Raw genomic sequence first — 16,716 nt, 5'->3', positions numbered from 1 at the left:
CGAGCAGCTGGATTCATCCAAAAGCAAGAAATTGGGTACCATACGAATTGAAGCAGAGAGACCTTGAAAGACGTGCGATGAAAAATGGATCTATTACGATAAGCCGAAGCGTAGGAGACCTTCCAACCAGTCGAATCGACACCAATGCCAAATATCCATGCCGCTAAGGTAATGCTATATATTTGTGGGGGAGCAAAGTGTTCTATCTATTATGCTCTGCTGAAATCTGACCAAACCATCACAGGAATCTGATGTAACTGATTCATTTGAAGCGAACATTAAAAACTATTTGTTTCGACCGATTCACCCTTCACTTTCTAACAGAGTATCCGATATTGGCCTCAAATAATGAGCATTTCTTTAAGCTCGGAACTCATATGTTGTCAATGGCCAATACTTTAAATAAATTTGTTGTACAAATGATTAAAAAAAGCTAAAAAATTTAAAAAATTTTAACTCACATCCAATACAAGATACAGTTTCTTGTTATACGTATAATAAATAATTTTTTGATGATATTTTTAAAATTTTGTTGGCCTTAGGAGATCATATGTGGGAGATATTTGCAATCGTTCACAAGGTTGCAAATTGTTTAAAAAATAAAATGTTGCTAAGCCACTGTGCACATCTGCCATTTCTAATTGTGTGAAATTTAATGTTAATCGGATCAGCCAGTTAAAAATGGCAGATTTATATCCAAAACTTTATTATAATTTAAAAAAATATGCATAAAATATTAAAAAAAATATTAGATAAATACTTATTTATAGCGAAAAATATATCCATGAGTACAAGAAAAAACTATTTCTTAAACCGTTTCAATTCAAATATTTGTCACATATTGAACTGGTGTCAATTATTTCATAATTAAATCATGTATTCATTTGCTCAAAAACAAAATTTCTTGATATTTTCTATTGAATTTTGAGTTTTAAATTTGATTATTTTGACAATTGAATGTACAATTTTCGTTATTGGTTGAATTTCAAATACAAAAATTATTGAATAGATAATTTTCGTAATTGAAAACACATTTTTGTTATTTTTTGTGTTTCAATTACGAAAATTATCTATTCAAATTATCTATACTACAAATAAAACAATAATGCTAAATTGATTTTACTCGATTACACTAGCCTGAAGATAACCAGAATAGAACTGATCTCGAGAGTGATCTTTTATATGAATGGAGGAAATAAATTTATATCTTTAAGACATGTTTCAATCACTACTACATGCCGTCTGCATTACTTACAAGTATTTGACTTATGACTTGTTTTTATATCGATGTTTAATAGATTATTTACTAGTCATTAGCATGAACATACATATTTTGTTTTTACTGCAAATGGCTTCTGTGAGTTTTTATAATCATTGAGTCACTAACGACGTTACTTGTAACTAGTTTTAATGATATCAAAGTAATGACTTATTTACAAGCGGCTGTGGTAAATATTTGCCTCAAATCACATCTACTTGTTAAAATATTGAAATATTGGACATAGCTAGATCGTCTTAGAATCTCATAAAGACCTACAATATATATATGGGGAATTTCATGCACCAAGGTTAGTTCTATTGGATAGTAATTCAGACAAAATTTTTCAACAAGATCGGTCGAGAACTCTCTGAGTTAGAGGAGGTCAAAATTTGACATTTTGGCCAAGAAGGTGTTTTTCTTATAGATGCAACTTATTACCTATTGTTCTTAGCAAAATGTTTCTCAAATAGTTTATATAGCTCTTTCTTCAGTCTTTCGAAAAAAAAAAATTTTAATAATTTTTTTCCGAAATCAAAAATTTTTTTGACTTTTTTTTAAATGGGCCCTTTTTTCTCTTAAAATAAAGCTTAGATATTTTCCTTGAAGGCCTATTTGGTCGCTTAGTGGGATGCGAGTTCGGTATCTATCAAAATAAATGTTTTGTAACTCAAAACATAAAATTTTTGATTTTTTTTTTGCAAAATCAAAAACTTTGTTGACTTTTTTTTCAAAATGGACCCTATTTTAATTTTTTTTCTTTTGTTTCAAACAAAAGCTTAGATATTTTTCTTGAATACCCTTTTGGTCGCTTAGTGGGATGCGAGTGGGATATCTATCAAAATAAATATTTTGTAACTCAAGACATACAATTTTTTACTTTTTTTTGGTAAATCTAATTTTTTTTCAAATGGGCCCTTTTTTTAATTTTTTTTTTCGCACAATAGAAAGCTTATGTCCATTCCTTTAAGATAGTTTTGCTCGCTTAGTGGGATGCGAGTGGGATATCTATCATAATAAATATTTTGTAACTCAAGACATTTTTGATTTTTTTTTTTGCAAAATCTAACTTTTTTCCCATTTTTTAAATTTTTTTCCTTTAAGACCTGTTTGGTCGCATAGTGGGATGCGAGTGCTATGTTCTAGTAGTTTCATAAAGTTTCTAACGGACATAACTAGAATGTTCTATTTCCACAATGATCACCTAGAGCAGCTTTAACAGTTAATGTTATCATACTTATTACCAATGTTAATAACAGCGTGTTATCAACATTGTTGATAAGTAGGAGTTTCAACTGATGGAAATAATGAATGTTGCTAACAGCCGTTACAGATCGCTAAATTCAAATTGATAATGCAATACAAAAAATTTGAGCAATATGGTCACAAATTTGTTAAAAATATTTCTTAAAACATTACGTAGCCTATTGATTCATGAGTTGCCTTTTACATTTGGAACAGAATAGCGACCCTATAATTCTGAAAGAGCATATTGAATTGATCATTTTTGTAGAATAAACTTATAGTCCAGCTGGTCTGAATTTATTTTACAGTTGGTCAAAGTTTTAAATATTTGTTCGAATTTAGCATTATACTTATTGAAACAAATGTTGTAAGTTAATGTCTGAAAGAATTCTTATTGTTAGAGTTATATTATGAAATTTTATGGGGAACATTTTTGTTGAAGATTTTCACCCTTTATGTCCTCTCTTTAGGGGTCAATTTGACCCTTTTTTCGTGAAAATCAAAAAAGTCCTTTCAAAAAGAACATTTAAGGATTAAAATATTTTACGGAATATTTCACCACGGGGTCACCAAAAATACAAAAGTTGTAAATAAAGCTCTTAGAAAAATTTTGACCCTCCATAGGCCTCCATATCTAAAAAAAACAAGAAAAGATCAAGCAGAATTAAACACAATAAATAATTAAACCTAAATATCTCTTGAACTAAAAGATATAACTTACATATGTGCGCATGTTTTTTGTAGAGGACTATTTATATTTTATATTTCTGCTCATTCGGAACATACTTGGATTTTTAGCGATTCTTTTAAAAAATGTGAGACCCGAGGTAACGTGTAATTTTGCTAATTAAGCATAAAGAGCTTTATTTAAAAATTTTGTAGCTTTGGTGACCCTCACTGAAATTTTCCAGGCAAATTGATCCCTAAAGAGAGGAGATACATGTTTGTGTTTGTAACGCCCAAAAATATCGGTTCATCATTTCACCTAACCTCCATACAAATGTCCTCCCGGAGTACTGATTGAGCAGTCATAAATATGTTGATTATGCGGCAATCCTGGTACAATTTTGCACAAACTAGTTCTAAGAACTCTGAAATTAAACTGTAAAGTATGGCAAAATTTGTCCATACAAGGTCCCCCTCAGAAATGATCATTCATAGTTGTCTTATAATAATTAATATCGTGATGAAATTGGACATAAACTAATTTTATAAGAGTCTTAATCTGTATACAAACTTTTTAATTTTAACAGGTATGATCGTGCTTACCCGATTATACTTGTTTTATACTTACAATATTGTGGTTATTTTGTTAATATAATACAAAATACAAAATGCTTAATAATTACATATTTTTAAAATGTACAAATAATTAATTTAATTTACATATTTACAATGTTTTAAAAAAGTACAATTAATGCTATTGAATTATTCGTTTGTCACTACAATACATTATTTACGAAAGTTATACAATTGTCTAAACTTTGGTAGACATTCACGCAAAGAACACCATTTAGTTTCTGGCATAGCAAATATTGCCACGCCTAAGAACACTAACGACAGACCACCCAATGATAGAAAATAATCAGAGATACGGTTAACATTGTAGGGTAAAAACGTATTCTTGAAAGTGTTAATTATAATGTGAACCATCATTTCAACGATGAAAACAATGGCTATATAGTGTCGTTTGACTGGCAAAGGAAATGCTTCGCACAAATAAGCCGAAGAAGATGCCATTGACATTGATGAGAATAGTTGAAAGCAGATCAGAAAATATTTAACAATGGTCATGTAATCAAAATCAATAAAATTTTGCTTATTATCAAAAATACCACCAACAGTAAAAGCCAAAATAGTGCAAATAAAGAAACCGATAATCATGGATGGTTTGCGACCTTTAGAATCTAGTGTAAATGATGCAATTATGGGTCCCAATAACCTGGCAAGGGCATACAAAATATATGGGTATATTTGTAATTGTGTAGTAACTAGTGATGAATATGAAAAGGCAAAATTTACAAAGTATGAAAACCCAAGAACCGCAAAGGAGCGATAGAAACAAAGTTTTAGCAATGCCGGTATAGCGTAGAAGGCATTTTCCTTAAAAGTTCTTTCGTTACTCTGCGCCACATAATGTTTGTGCTCCTCTAGTTCTTCGCAAGTTTCAGCATTTAAGTCATGAGGTCTTTGCAAGCGAATTAACGAATCGAGGGCCATCTGTTCATCTCCACGAACCAAATAGAAGATTGGTGATTCCACCATATATATAGTTGTCATAATGAAAGCTATAATACCACAGATTATATTAAGAAGTCCACCCATTTGAATTGCTTTAAAAACATTCTCAGCTTCACTGGTCCACAAAACGGAGTATAAAATCTGTATAAATATTCCACAACTAAAGGACATTGTATCTACGACGCTTGAGTTTAAACCACGCAGGGGCTTGACAACCTCTTCGCCAATCATAACAAATGTCATGGGGAATATAAAACCCACAGCTATGCCATTTAGGTAACGTGAAGCCAGTATTATATCATATGTATTTGGATCAGACACCTGTAGTATACCACCAATAACAACCAGTATAGAAGACATCCACTAAAAGAAAGTTGGAAACGATTAGAATATAGTTATGAAAGTTTTGTATATGTATGAGTTCGAATAATCGAAAATGTTATAAACTTTTATTCGAACAAAATTAAACTCGAACAATTGACAATTCTAATCGGGACCTGTGTATGTTTTATAAATATGATTGTCTTACCATTAAAAGTTTCTTTGGAAAGTATTTGCTGAAAAAAGCACCACCAATAGCACTAAAAACGGCGCCCTCAAACCAACTTGAAACCATCCTCTCTGTTATCATAAATTCTGTATTGAATGTTGTGGAAAGGCCAAGTTTCCATGCCATATTTATACCGCCCGATATAAAAATTAAAGAAGCTAGGAAATGAGAATGTAAAAATTAAATATTTCATAAATAGTTAAATGATGCATGTTTTTATATATGGGTGAAATTTTGCACAGCCTGTAATCCTTTAATAACTACAATAATTGATGGACCATATTTGAGAAGTATTTTTTTTTCATATATCTTAGCATTGATTACTTTTCACCATAATTAATAACAATTCGATGGTTGGTCAGTTTCAGTTTCGGCAAAGTTATAGCAAATTTTATATGCCAAATGGAAATTTTAAAGCATATTGCATTGAAACATATTTTCAGACAGGTTTTAAGTCTCTTAAAATATAAAAAAAATTAAAATTGGTTATTATATGGTTAAATTTCGATTTTGGTGACTTCGGTACTACATGGAAATGGTTTGATTCAATTCGTTTTGAAATTTTCAAACTAAATGTTTGTCTTAGATTCCTATAAACTTTAAAAAGTGAAAAAAAGTTGATGAATAATTTTGTTTAAGGTATTCATAGACGGCAATACTGAGTATTAACACTTTTCAAATTTAAAATATTATTGAAATCATTCGGTATTTCAAAAAATTGTGTCGAAAAAACATTGATAATATTACAAATATTTAATTTCTTTGTTGATTGATATTTTTCTGAAAACTTTATTTTTATTTTATATTTTCTTGATATTTTTGTTTGCCTTATTTGTATTTTAAAATACAAATGAAAATAAGAAGTTTTTGAATTGTTTTAAACAAATTTTGTATATCAAAAAAATCGTTTGTATTTTTTGAAAATCTAATACAAAATTTGTTTAGACGATGAAATTGTATTATGATACTTGAATTTTGGACAAATATTAATACTCAGTATTGCCGTCTATAAATACCTTTAAGGTTATTATGACCCAATAAACTCATAACAGCCATCAGAAACTAATTTGTAAATTAAGTTTAGGAACCAGGTGTCTCAGGGCATTGTTGCCGGTTTAGGTGTAAAAAACAATAAGATGAAAACATTATTTATGATAAGATTTTATTGAAAACCTAATGAGAAATATACAAAAAGTAAGAACATATGTTTTACTTTCTATGATGATACTCATAAAAACAATTTTTGGCTTTTGAGCAGCATAAATGAAGGTCGCATGTTGAGCAAACACAATGTGTATGCGAATTTTTGCATAGTTTGCACCATCTTTTTCCACCTTTTTTGCCTAACCAGATTGGAAAGTGGTCGATATTGTCATAACGGACGTCATTAACTGGATGTTTTGAACTTCTTCTTGTGGTGTAACTGATCATGAGTCAAGACGGATAATTTAATTCGCCTGCGGATTACAAAATATATTACAAAAAATATAACAAATAAGTAAAATACTATGAAATATAGTACGTCGATAAATTTAGCCGCAACCCGCAAGAGTGCCCTGAGGCACCCCTTAGTTTTTGCGTTCTCAGCACACTTTTTGTTTATTGTTTAACATTTACAAATGCATAGACTGAGAGAAGAATATATACCTTTTGAAAAAAAAAATATTTCGTATAGATCGGGGACTAAAACTTAGTAAAACTTTGATTAAAAAAAAACAAGTAAGAAAGTATGGTCGGTCAAGCCCGATCATATAATACCCTACACTAAGTAAATGAGCAAAATCATTTTTCTTTTAAATTTCAATAATTTATTTTCGTGAATGATTTTCGGAAGAGTGCATTATATGGGAGCTATGACTAATTATGGACCGATCGTCATAAAATTAGGTCATGTTATTTATGTCTATATGAAAGTTATTCGTGTTGAATTGTATGTGTATACCAACATTTTTAAGAGATTTATGCACGTTAAAGTGATTTTCTGAAGCGGGCCTTATATGGGAGCTATGACTAATTATGGACCGATCGTCATAAAATTAGGTCATGTTATTTATGTCTATATGAAAGTTATTCTTGTTGAATTGTAAGTGTATAGCAATATTTTTAGGAAATGTTTGCTCATTAATTGAATTCCGGAAGCGGGCCTTATATGGGAGCTATGACTAATTATGGACCGATCATCATAAAATTAGGTAACATGATTTCCGTATATATAAAAATTATTTGGAGCGAAATTTGTGTTGATACCTATATGAATTAAACATTTATAAGGGACAAAGTCCAATTTCGGGAGGACATTTGTATGGGTGTTAGCTGAAATAATTGACCGATTTCAATAGGCGTCGTCCTTGGGACGAACACACTATATGTACCACATTTTATCGAAATATCTTCAAAAATGCGACCTGTACTTTGCGCATAAGGTTTACATTGCCAGCCAACCAGCCAGACGGACGGACGGACATCGTTTAATCGACTCAGAAAGTGATTCTAACATAGAATTTAGAATTTCTTAATCGACTTAGAATTTCTATTTGTATAACCCTATATGTTGTTTAAATACTTAGAAAGTTGTTTTACTATCACACGGTAAATAGCGTCACAGTAGGCACTTTTCTAAAAAAACTCAGTTTTTGGAACACATTTTCCCCGTTTTAGGAATTTCGGTATTTGAAAATAAAAAATGTCAAAAATTATAATGTCATTAATTTAAGGACATTTGGATCTAAATTAGTTCCCAATTTTGTTATGATATCTTTAACCGTTAAAATTTTACATTAAATCAAATTTTATATTTTTATTCGTGGAAAATCACCATATGAAAGTTTTTTTAGTTTTTAAGGAAAATGAGTCCCAAAATTTTATAAAATTATTTAATTTTACTAAAATATCAATCCTCAGGTCATAATGTTTTAAACAGTATCAAATACTTATATTAAAAGCCTTTATTTACTCCTCAGAAGTTCCACAAACCTTGCCCGCTTTGACAAATTTGTACATTTTTTCCTGGGATCCCGGGATTTTAGAAATGTAAATCCCGGGATCCCAGGATTTTTGTAATTCCAGATAATCAGTCATCAACAGATATACCTTAAACTGTTGCAAATTTCAGTATCTTTTAAATGCTTTGTGAAAATTTTATTTGACTAATTCCGTTTCAACGATTCTCCAAAAATTTTTGATTTTCCCCATATATGCAAAACAAAATATATAACCTTAGACCTCTCAAAACTATATAATTAAAAAATATAGTAATTGGTAAAGGGTACACAATTTTCATGCATGTTGTACTGTTTTTATTTTAGAGCATTTGAGATAATATGCCACGGGAGAGAGAGAGAGTATATTTTTCCAATTCTCTACTTAAGCTAATCATTGAAAAAATATGCTTTTTGAATTAGGCATAATGGAATATTTTAGCAAAAAATTCTGATTTGTGACATTATCAGGTTTGTGATTAAATATAAGTTTATTGATACGGATATACACAATTTTAAACCACATATCAGTAACATGCGAAAATGCTGATATAAATAACTAAACTGAAAATACTTATAAAAATACTTGTACAAAACAAAATTAATAAATGTTTCTCACACCAAAAATAACAAGAATTTCTATGTAAGAGTTAAGTCAGGAAAAAAGTTTGTAGAAGACAGTTCAACAATTATGAGTTCAATTCGCATATAATCAAAATGTAATATATTACAAAGAGTGACAGATAATAAGTAAACAATTTATTAAATTTTGTTTCGATAGTCATGTGTTTAAGAACGTAGGGGCGTTAATATAAGTATATGTGTTTTTGAAAGGGAAGCTAGAAATATATTTAAACCTACCTGGTCCGATTGAATTCAATTGTGGCTTATATTTATTGTTCCCTTTCCACCATTTCTCAGTTTGCTGTATTGGTTGAGCAACTGGATATGTTGGTGTAGAATATGTCGTTATATTGACTACTTGTTCCTGAGGCAGTTGCTGCATAGCTGGAGGTTCCATAGGTGGCAGCGACATAATTGCGTATTATATAATAAAAATATTATTTACTGAGATTTTTTTAGATCTGAAAAATAGAAAACTATATCAAAATCTTTAGTTTTGAAAATTTGGACCAAATCGGACAATGTTAATGCACATTGAGTTAAAGATTGAATGTAGAAAAACTAATAAATTATAACTGAAATAATTGTCTATATTATGTGCAAATTATTTTTTAGTTTAATGCAAGATCTGTTAACTATACGATTTGATTAAAATTTTCAGCAATAAATTTTTAACAAAATGTCTCTCATACGTCTAAGTTTGTTCAAATATGTATATGTACTAATATGAATTAGTATTTTCATTTGAGACGTATTATCTTAATACTAATAAAAAAACTTTTAAAAAACTCTCTCACACTATGGGTATCAATTTGTAAGAGTTATGTATTATTTTTGGGGAATATTAGTTTAAATTGTATATGGAAGGCGTTATTCTTATCTTAATAACAAATAAAAAAATCAATAAAACTAAAGATTGCTATATGTGGCAATGCCAAATATTATATACACTACACCTTAATATACTTTGAAAGTAAAAAATTAAAATTGATTTTGGTGGTTTAGAAACTTTTTCTTTTTAATAATTCGGTATCTCGGGAACTATTGGAGATACTGTTACAAAATTTCACATGGTTGGAGCTGATGTATTTTCGGGAAGATGTAAACGTTATCTCTATTAGTTGAAGATATATTTAGATTTATTTTTTTTAATTAATTAAAATAAAAAAACTCGCTAACCGTTATCTCGTCCCTATAGAAAGTTACACGCATCCAAAGTTGGAACATGTAAAAAGGGCCGTATTTTTTCTTTTGTAGAAACAAATTTTCTTCGTGACTATACACAATTTTTATATGATCCGGAAAGAGAACATAATGCAAAAGCATGTAAAATAAAATTTGGCTCACTTAAGCGGAAACAACACCCCCCAGACATATCAACAATTTTTCAATTTAAAAAAAAATTTTAGGTTTGAGTAAAAAACAAGTAACAGAGCTATATTCGGCTGTGCCGAATCTTATATACCCTTCACCAAAATATACTTTAAAATAAAAATTTTAAATATTTTTAGGTAAACAAAATTTAATTTTTTTCCAGTTGTTTTTTCGAAATTGTTTTTTTAAATTTTTTTTTTAATTTTTTTTTGAAATTTTAAAATTTTTTTTTAGTTTTTATTTTTTTTTTAATATTTAGTGAAAAAAAATTTTGGTGAAAAAAAATTCGGGTTAAAAAATATTTTTTTCCGATTTTGACCCATTGTCTTATATACGTCGTTGCACATTAGATTGTCTATATTAAAAATCAAGGTTGTCCTGGTTTTTTCCTTATATCTCTCGATTTTAAATAGCAACCGAGCCGGAAGAATTTCGGAGATATTGATGTATCATTCGTGTATGTAAGTTATTTGGGGGCTCCAGAAAGTTGATTTCAACACACAGACGGACAGACGGACATGGCTATATCGACTCCGCTATCTATAACGATTCAGAATATATATACTTTGTGGGGTCGCAAATGAAAAATGTAGAAATTACAAACGGAATGACAAACTTATATATACCCTTGCCACTCATGGTGAAGGGTATAATTATAAACAGGCAAAGCACGGATCCTCAAAAAAGAACCATTTTGTATAGCCTTATATCTTATTTAAACAAAGCTATTTTACTATCACACGGTAAATAACGTCATATTAGGCACTTTTCTAAAAAAAACTCAATTTTTGGAACACATTTTCCCGTTTTAGGAATTTTGGTATTTGAAAATACAAAATGTCAAAAATTATAATTCCATTGATTTAATGACATTTGGATCTACATTATTTCCCAATCTTGTTATAATATCTTTAACGGTTAAAATTGAGCATGAATTCAAATTTTATATTTTTGTTCATGGAAAATCCCTATATTACAATTTTTTAGTTTCCGAAAAATTCATAAAATTATATCTTTTCATTAAACTGTTAATCCTCAAGTCCTAAGGTTTTCACCAATACCAACTACTTATACAAAAAAACTTATATTTATTCATCAGAAGCTCCACAAACCTTGCTCCTCTTTGAACTATTTTAACGTTTTTTTTTTTAAACATTCCTTGCAAAATGTGTTTTGGAAAAAACGTAAAAAAATACGACCTTTTTTAGATGGTTCAATTTGGATGCGTGTAACTTTTTATAGGGATGAGATAACTGTTAGCAAGTTATTTTTATAGTATTCGAAATTTTATCGCAAATATAGATGATATTTTAGAAAAAACTTATCTAAAAAAACGAAAAAGAATCGAGCAGAATTAAAAAAAAATAAATATCCCTAAATATGTTTTTATTTACTTTTTTTTCTTTGATGACTCCCACTGAAATTTTCCGGGAAAAATTTTCGTAGAATATTTTAAACCTTAAATATTTAGTCCTTTTTGAAATGACTTTTTATGATTTTCTCGAAAAAAGGGTCAAATTGACCCCCAAAATGAGGATAGAGGGTTAAGATCTTCCACAAAAATGATTCCCATAAAATTTCACAATATAAATCTGACTATAAGAATTATCTCAGACATTAAGTTAAAACATTTTTTTCAGTTAGTATAATGCTCTCTTCAATCAAAGAAACTAAAACTTTGACGCACTGTAAAAAAAATTCAGACCAGCTGGACTATAAGTTTATTTTACAAAAATTAGCTACTCAACATGCCCTTTCAGAATAATAAGGTTGCTATTCTGTTCCAAAAATGCTCTTGGACAGTGTTATTATAATTTTTTTTTGGATGATTTGCGGAATTGCTTTTCCTAAATCGTAATCCCCACTGTTCGGTGTAAGAAAAATACTAATCAATTAAAAGTCCACAATATGAATTTAGTTTTGTAAAACTTTATTATAATTTTAAAAAATATACATAAAATATTAAAAAAAATATTAGATAAATACTTATTTATAGCCAAAAATATATCCATGAGTAGTTCTAAAAGCAATTTATAAATACAATGAGCAATGAACTATAAATTTGTCACCTACTTAGTACTACAAATAAAACAATAATGCTAAATTGATTTTACTCGATTACACTAGCCTGAAGATAACCAGAATAGAACTGATCCCGAGAGTGATCTTTATATAAATGGAGGGAATAAATTGATATCTTTAAGATATTTTTCAATCACTACTACATGCCGTCTGCATTACTTACAAGTATTTGACTAATGACTTGTTTTTTATCGATGTATAATAGATTATTTACTAGTCATTAGCATGAACATATTTTGTTTTTACTGCAAATGGCTTCTGTGAGTTTTTATAATCATTGAGTCACTAACGACGCACGGTGGCTCATATCTCAATTTCATCGGCCAAAAGTCCAACTTTTTGTTAACTCCGATTTCAAAAATTTTAATGCCATTCAATAGTAAACACATTGAGACTAAGGCAGCAAAAAAATTAGATAAAAATATTGCCAATTGTATGCGTGGACTGCTGTTAAAGTCAAATATTTTATGTCATTCTATAAAAAATGTGATTTTTGTAAATTTGATCAGAAATAAATTATCATTACTCGCAAACTATTAACAATAATTGGATGGTTCTTTTCTGTTATGTTGGCAGGATAATAGTCTTTAAGAACTGGTATGATTTGTCACTCTACCGTTTATAGCTGCTGTGTTATTAAATTTTTTCTCAAGTACTATAATTTAGTCAAATTTTAATTTCAGTGGAATAAAAGTGCTTAGGGTTAAAAGGGGTTAAACATATTTTACTACCAGGAGAAAGGCAAAAGTGTCCTCTTTAAGCCCATATATACTTGTGACCTGTTTTGACCTGTTTGTTGAACACTTTTGTCATTTGAATGAAATTACTCCCAATTTTTTTTTCTATTTTTATTTTACCTGTTCATATGGCGCAAATTACAAGTCGCAAATTTGAAGATAAAATTTTGTACATACATATTTTTCGGCCCGAGAACGAAGTGTATTGAAAGTGACTGAAATTGGTCCATTATTTCACCTAGCACCCATACAAATGTTCTCCCGAAATTACATTTTATCGGTCGTAAATGGTTAATTTATATAGTCATCTACACAAATTTTTCTCCAAATAAGTTTTAAATAAATTGAATTAATGTCACCTAATTTTATGATGATCGGTCCATAATTAGTCATAGCTCCCATATAATGCTCGCTTCCAAAAATCACTTTAACCTTCGCTTTACCAAAGGTTTTTTATGTACATGGTTTACCAATACCCACCCGGGTGACACTACACTTCTATAAATATATGCGAGGAACGAAATTTTAAAAAATTTAAAAAACCTTATAAAAAGTTTAAAATGGTTCTATTAAATTCTATAGAACTCTAGAATTTGTTCAGTGAGTACAAATTTCATTTAAATCGAAACAAAATTAAAAAAAAATATTAAACCAATAAAATCGATGTGGTCACCCGGGTGGGTATTGGTAAAGCGAAGGTTAACGAGCATAAATCTCTCAAAACTACAGGTAAAAACATAAAATTCAACAGAAATAAACTTAATATGGACATAGATCACACAGACTAGTTTCATTGCGATCGGTCCATAATAAGCCATAGCTCCCATATAAGACCCGCTTCCGAAAATCACTTTACGAGCATAAATCTCTTAAAAATGTTGGTATAAACACAAAATAACTTCCATATAGACATAAAGCATACGACCTAATTTCATGGCGATAGGTCCAAAATTAGTCATAGCTCCCATATAATGCCCTCTTCCGAAAATCATTCACGAAAATAAATTATAGTGTAGGGTATTATATGGTCGAGCTTGACCGAACATACTTCCTTACGTGTTTTTATCTGCTTACTTTTTTATAAGTAAAGCTGATGCAAAAAATAAAAAAATCCGCATTTTCATACTGAATGCTATAAATAAATTAAAAGTTCAACTTTGACCTTAAATTGCTCAACAACTGCTAAACCAATTTTAATGAAATTAAAACAGGAGAAAAATTCAAGTAGTTATTTAAAAAAAAAAAAATCTAAAATATCTCTATCGGTACAAAAGTTACAGAGTTTTGGCCTATGAAAAACGATAATGAGCCACTGTGCGACGTTACTTATTTACAAGCGGCTGTGGTAAATATTTGCCTCAAATCACATCTACTTGTTAAAGTATTGAATTATTGGACATAGCTAGATCGTCTTAGAATCTCATGAAGACCTACAATATATATATGGGGCATTTCATGCACCAAGGTTAGTTCTATTGGATATCAATTCAGACACAATTTTTCAACCAGATCGGTTGAGAACTCTCTGAGTTAGAGGAGGTCAAAATTTTACATTTTGGCCAAGAAGGTGTTTTTCTTATAGATGTAACTTATTACCTATTGTTCTTAACAAAATGTGTCCCAAATAGTTTATATAGCTCTTTCTTCAATCTTTCGAAAAAAAAAAAAATGTTAATAATTTTTTACCGAAATTAAAAATTTTTTTGAATTTTTTTTAAATGGTTCTTTTTTTCTCTTAAAATAAAGCTTAGATATTTTCCTTGAAGACCTATTTGCTCGCTTAGTGGGATGCGAGTTCGGTATCTATCAAAATAAATGTTTTGTAACTCAAAACATAAAATTATTGATTTTTTTTTTGCAAAGTCAAAAACTTTGTTGACTTTTTTTTTCAAAATGGACCCTTTTTTAATATTTTTTTCTTTTATTTCAAACAAAAGCTTAGATATTAGATATTCTTGAATACCCTTTTGGTCGCTTAGTGGGATGCGAGTGGGATATCTATCAAAATAAATATTTTGTAACTCAAGACATTTTTGATTTTTTTTTGCAAAATCTAACTTTTTCCCAATATGGGTCATTTTTTAATAAAAAATTTGTTTGCCCAAAAGAATGCTTAGGTCGTTTGCTTTAAGACCTGTTTGGTCGCTTAGTGGGATGCGAGTGGGATGTTTAAGTTTTTGATTTTGCAAGAAAGGTCAAAAATTGTATGTTTAGAGTTACAAAACATTTATTTTGATAGATACCGAACTTGCAGCCCACTAAGCGACCAAATAGGTCTTCAAGGAAAATATCTAAGCTTTATTTTAAGAGGAAAAAAGGCTCCATTTAAAAAAAGTCAAAAAAGTTTTTGATTTCGGAAAAAAATTATTAAAAATTTTTTATTTTTTTTTCGAAAGATTGAAGGAAGAAAGAGCTATATAAACTATTTGAGACACATTTTGCTAAGAAAAATAGGTAATAAGTTACATGGGTAAGAAAAAACACCTGCTTGGCCAAAATGTCAACTTTTGACCCCCTCTAACTCAGAGAGTTCTCGACCGATCTTGTTGAAAAATTGCGTCTAAATTACTATCCAATAGAACTAACCTTGGTGGAAGACATCGATTTCAAAAGTTGGTTCACTTGACATGAAATGTCCCATATACTTTTTGGTTCAATCTTTTATAAATTTTTTTTTTTTGATAAAATAAAAAACTCGTGTTAAAAAATATTTTTCCATATTTTGACCGATTGTAGGTCAGAATTACTTTAGTATTATAAACGACGCGTCGTTGGATAGGTTTTTGAATATCTATTAGTAGATATCCATACTGTCTATATTAATGACTTAGTAATCCAGATATAGTTAAAAAATCGAGTTACTCGGGGATTTTTGCTTATATCTCAGCCATTTATGGGCCGATATTCTAGAGTTTAATTAGCAATCGAATCACGATAATCATCATATTTCAACTGAAACTCAGTATTAATTCCACAATTTTGTATGTTAATTAAAATTTTTAAAACCATTTATATTTCTAAAGTTTAAGTGTTATGTATATTTATACCCTTTACCATGTGACTCTATAAAGTAAATATTTTCTGGATCGTTATAGATAGCGGAGTCGATATAGACATGTCCGTCTTCATGTTGAAATCAACTTCCCGTAACCCCCAAATAAATCACACACATGATTCATACATAAATATCCCAGCAGTTCGAGGAGACAGTACCGAACTAGTGATTTTACCCGTCCTTTAGGATGGGAGCTAGTTACTTCGATAGCCACGTGACTAGTCATTTTAACACGGGCATGTCCTAGGTAGGGGGTCAATTGTCTCTGTTTGATTACAATGGGACTGTCTAATAGCTGGTCAAAGTAGGCAACGCATTAGATTCACATACTGGTTACATAGCGTCAGTTACCTTACTAGCTTTGTAACTGGTTACTTGATCAGCTACTTGTCTAGTTATTTTAACACGTACATGTCCTAAGCAGTGGTTCAATTGACTCTTTTGATACAATGTGACTATCTGATAGCTGATCGAAAGTAGTCAACACTTCTGGTGGGTAAAATAAAGTGCAGTACAAAAAAAAAAGGATGAAGTGACTTCTCCATAGGTTACTAAGAGACACTAAAGTGACT

At 29.7% G+C, this 16,716-nt stretch overlaps 1 protein-coding gene across 1 annotated transcript; it reads right to left on the bottom strand.

The window, feature by feature from the left end:
- Positions 1-3,867: 3,867 nt before the first annotated feature.
- LOC135954550 (uncharacterized) lies at positions 3,868-9,288 on the bottom strand. Its single transcript, XM_065504739.1, has 3 exons — positions 9,134-9,288; positions 5,274-5,452; positions 3,868-5,107 (listed from the first exon to the last, which is right to left on the bottom strand). Exons 1-3 carry the CDS (start codon positions 9,276-9,278, stop codon positions 3,956-3,958), a joined length of 1,476 nt encoding a protein of 491 aa, XP_065360811.1. The 5' UTR covers positions 9,279-9,288; the 3' UTR covers positions 3,868-3,955.
- Between the last annotated feature and the right edge of the window lie 7,428 nt (positions 9,289-16,716).

This window comes from Calliphora vicina, chromosome 3 (assembly GCF_958450345.1).
Source record: "Calliphora vicina chromosome 3, idCalVici1.1, whole genome shotgun sequence".
Classification (NCBI taxonomy): Eukaryota; Metazoa; Arthropoda; class Insecta; order Diptera; family Calliphoridae; genus Calliphora; species Calliphora vicina.
Note: the sequence above shows the minus strand (reverse complement) of the source record. Positions and strands in the feature narration are given on the sequence as shown.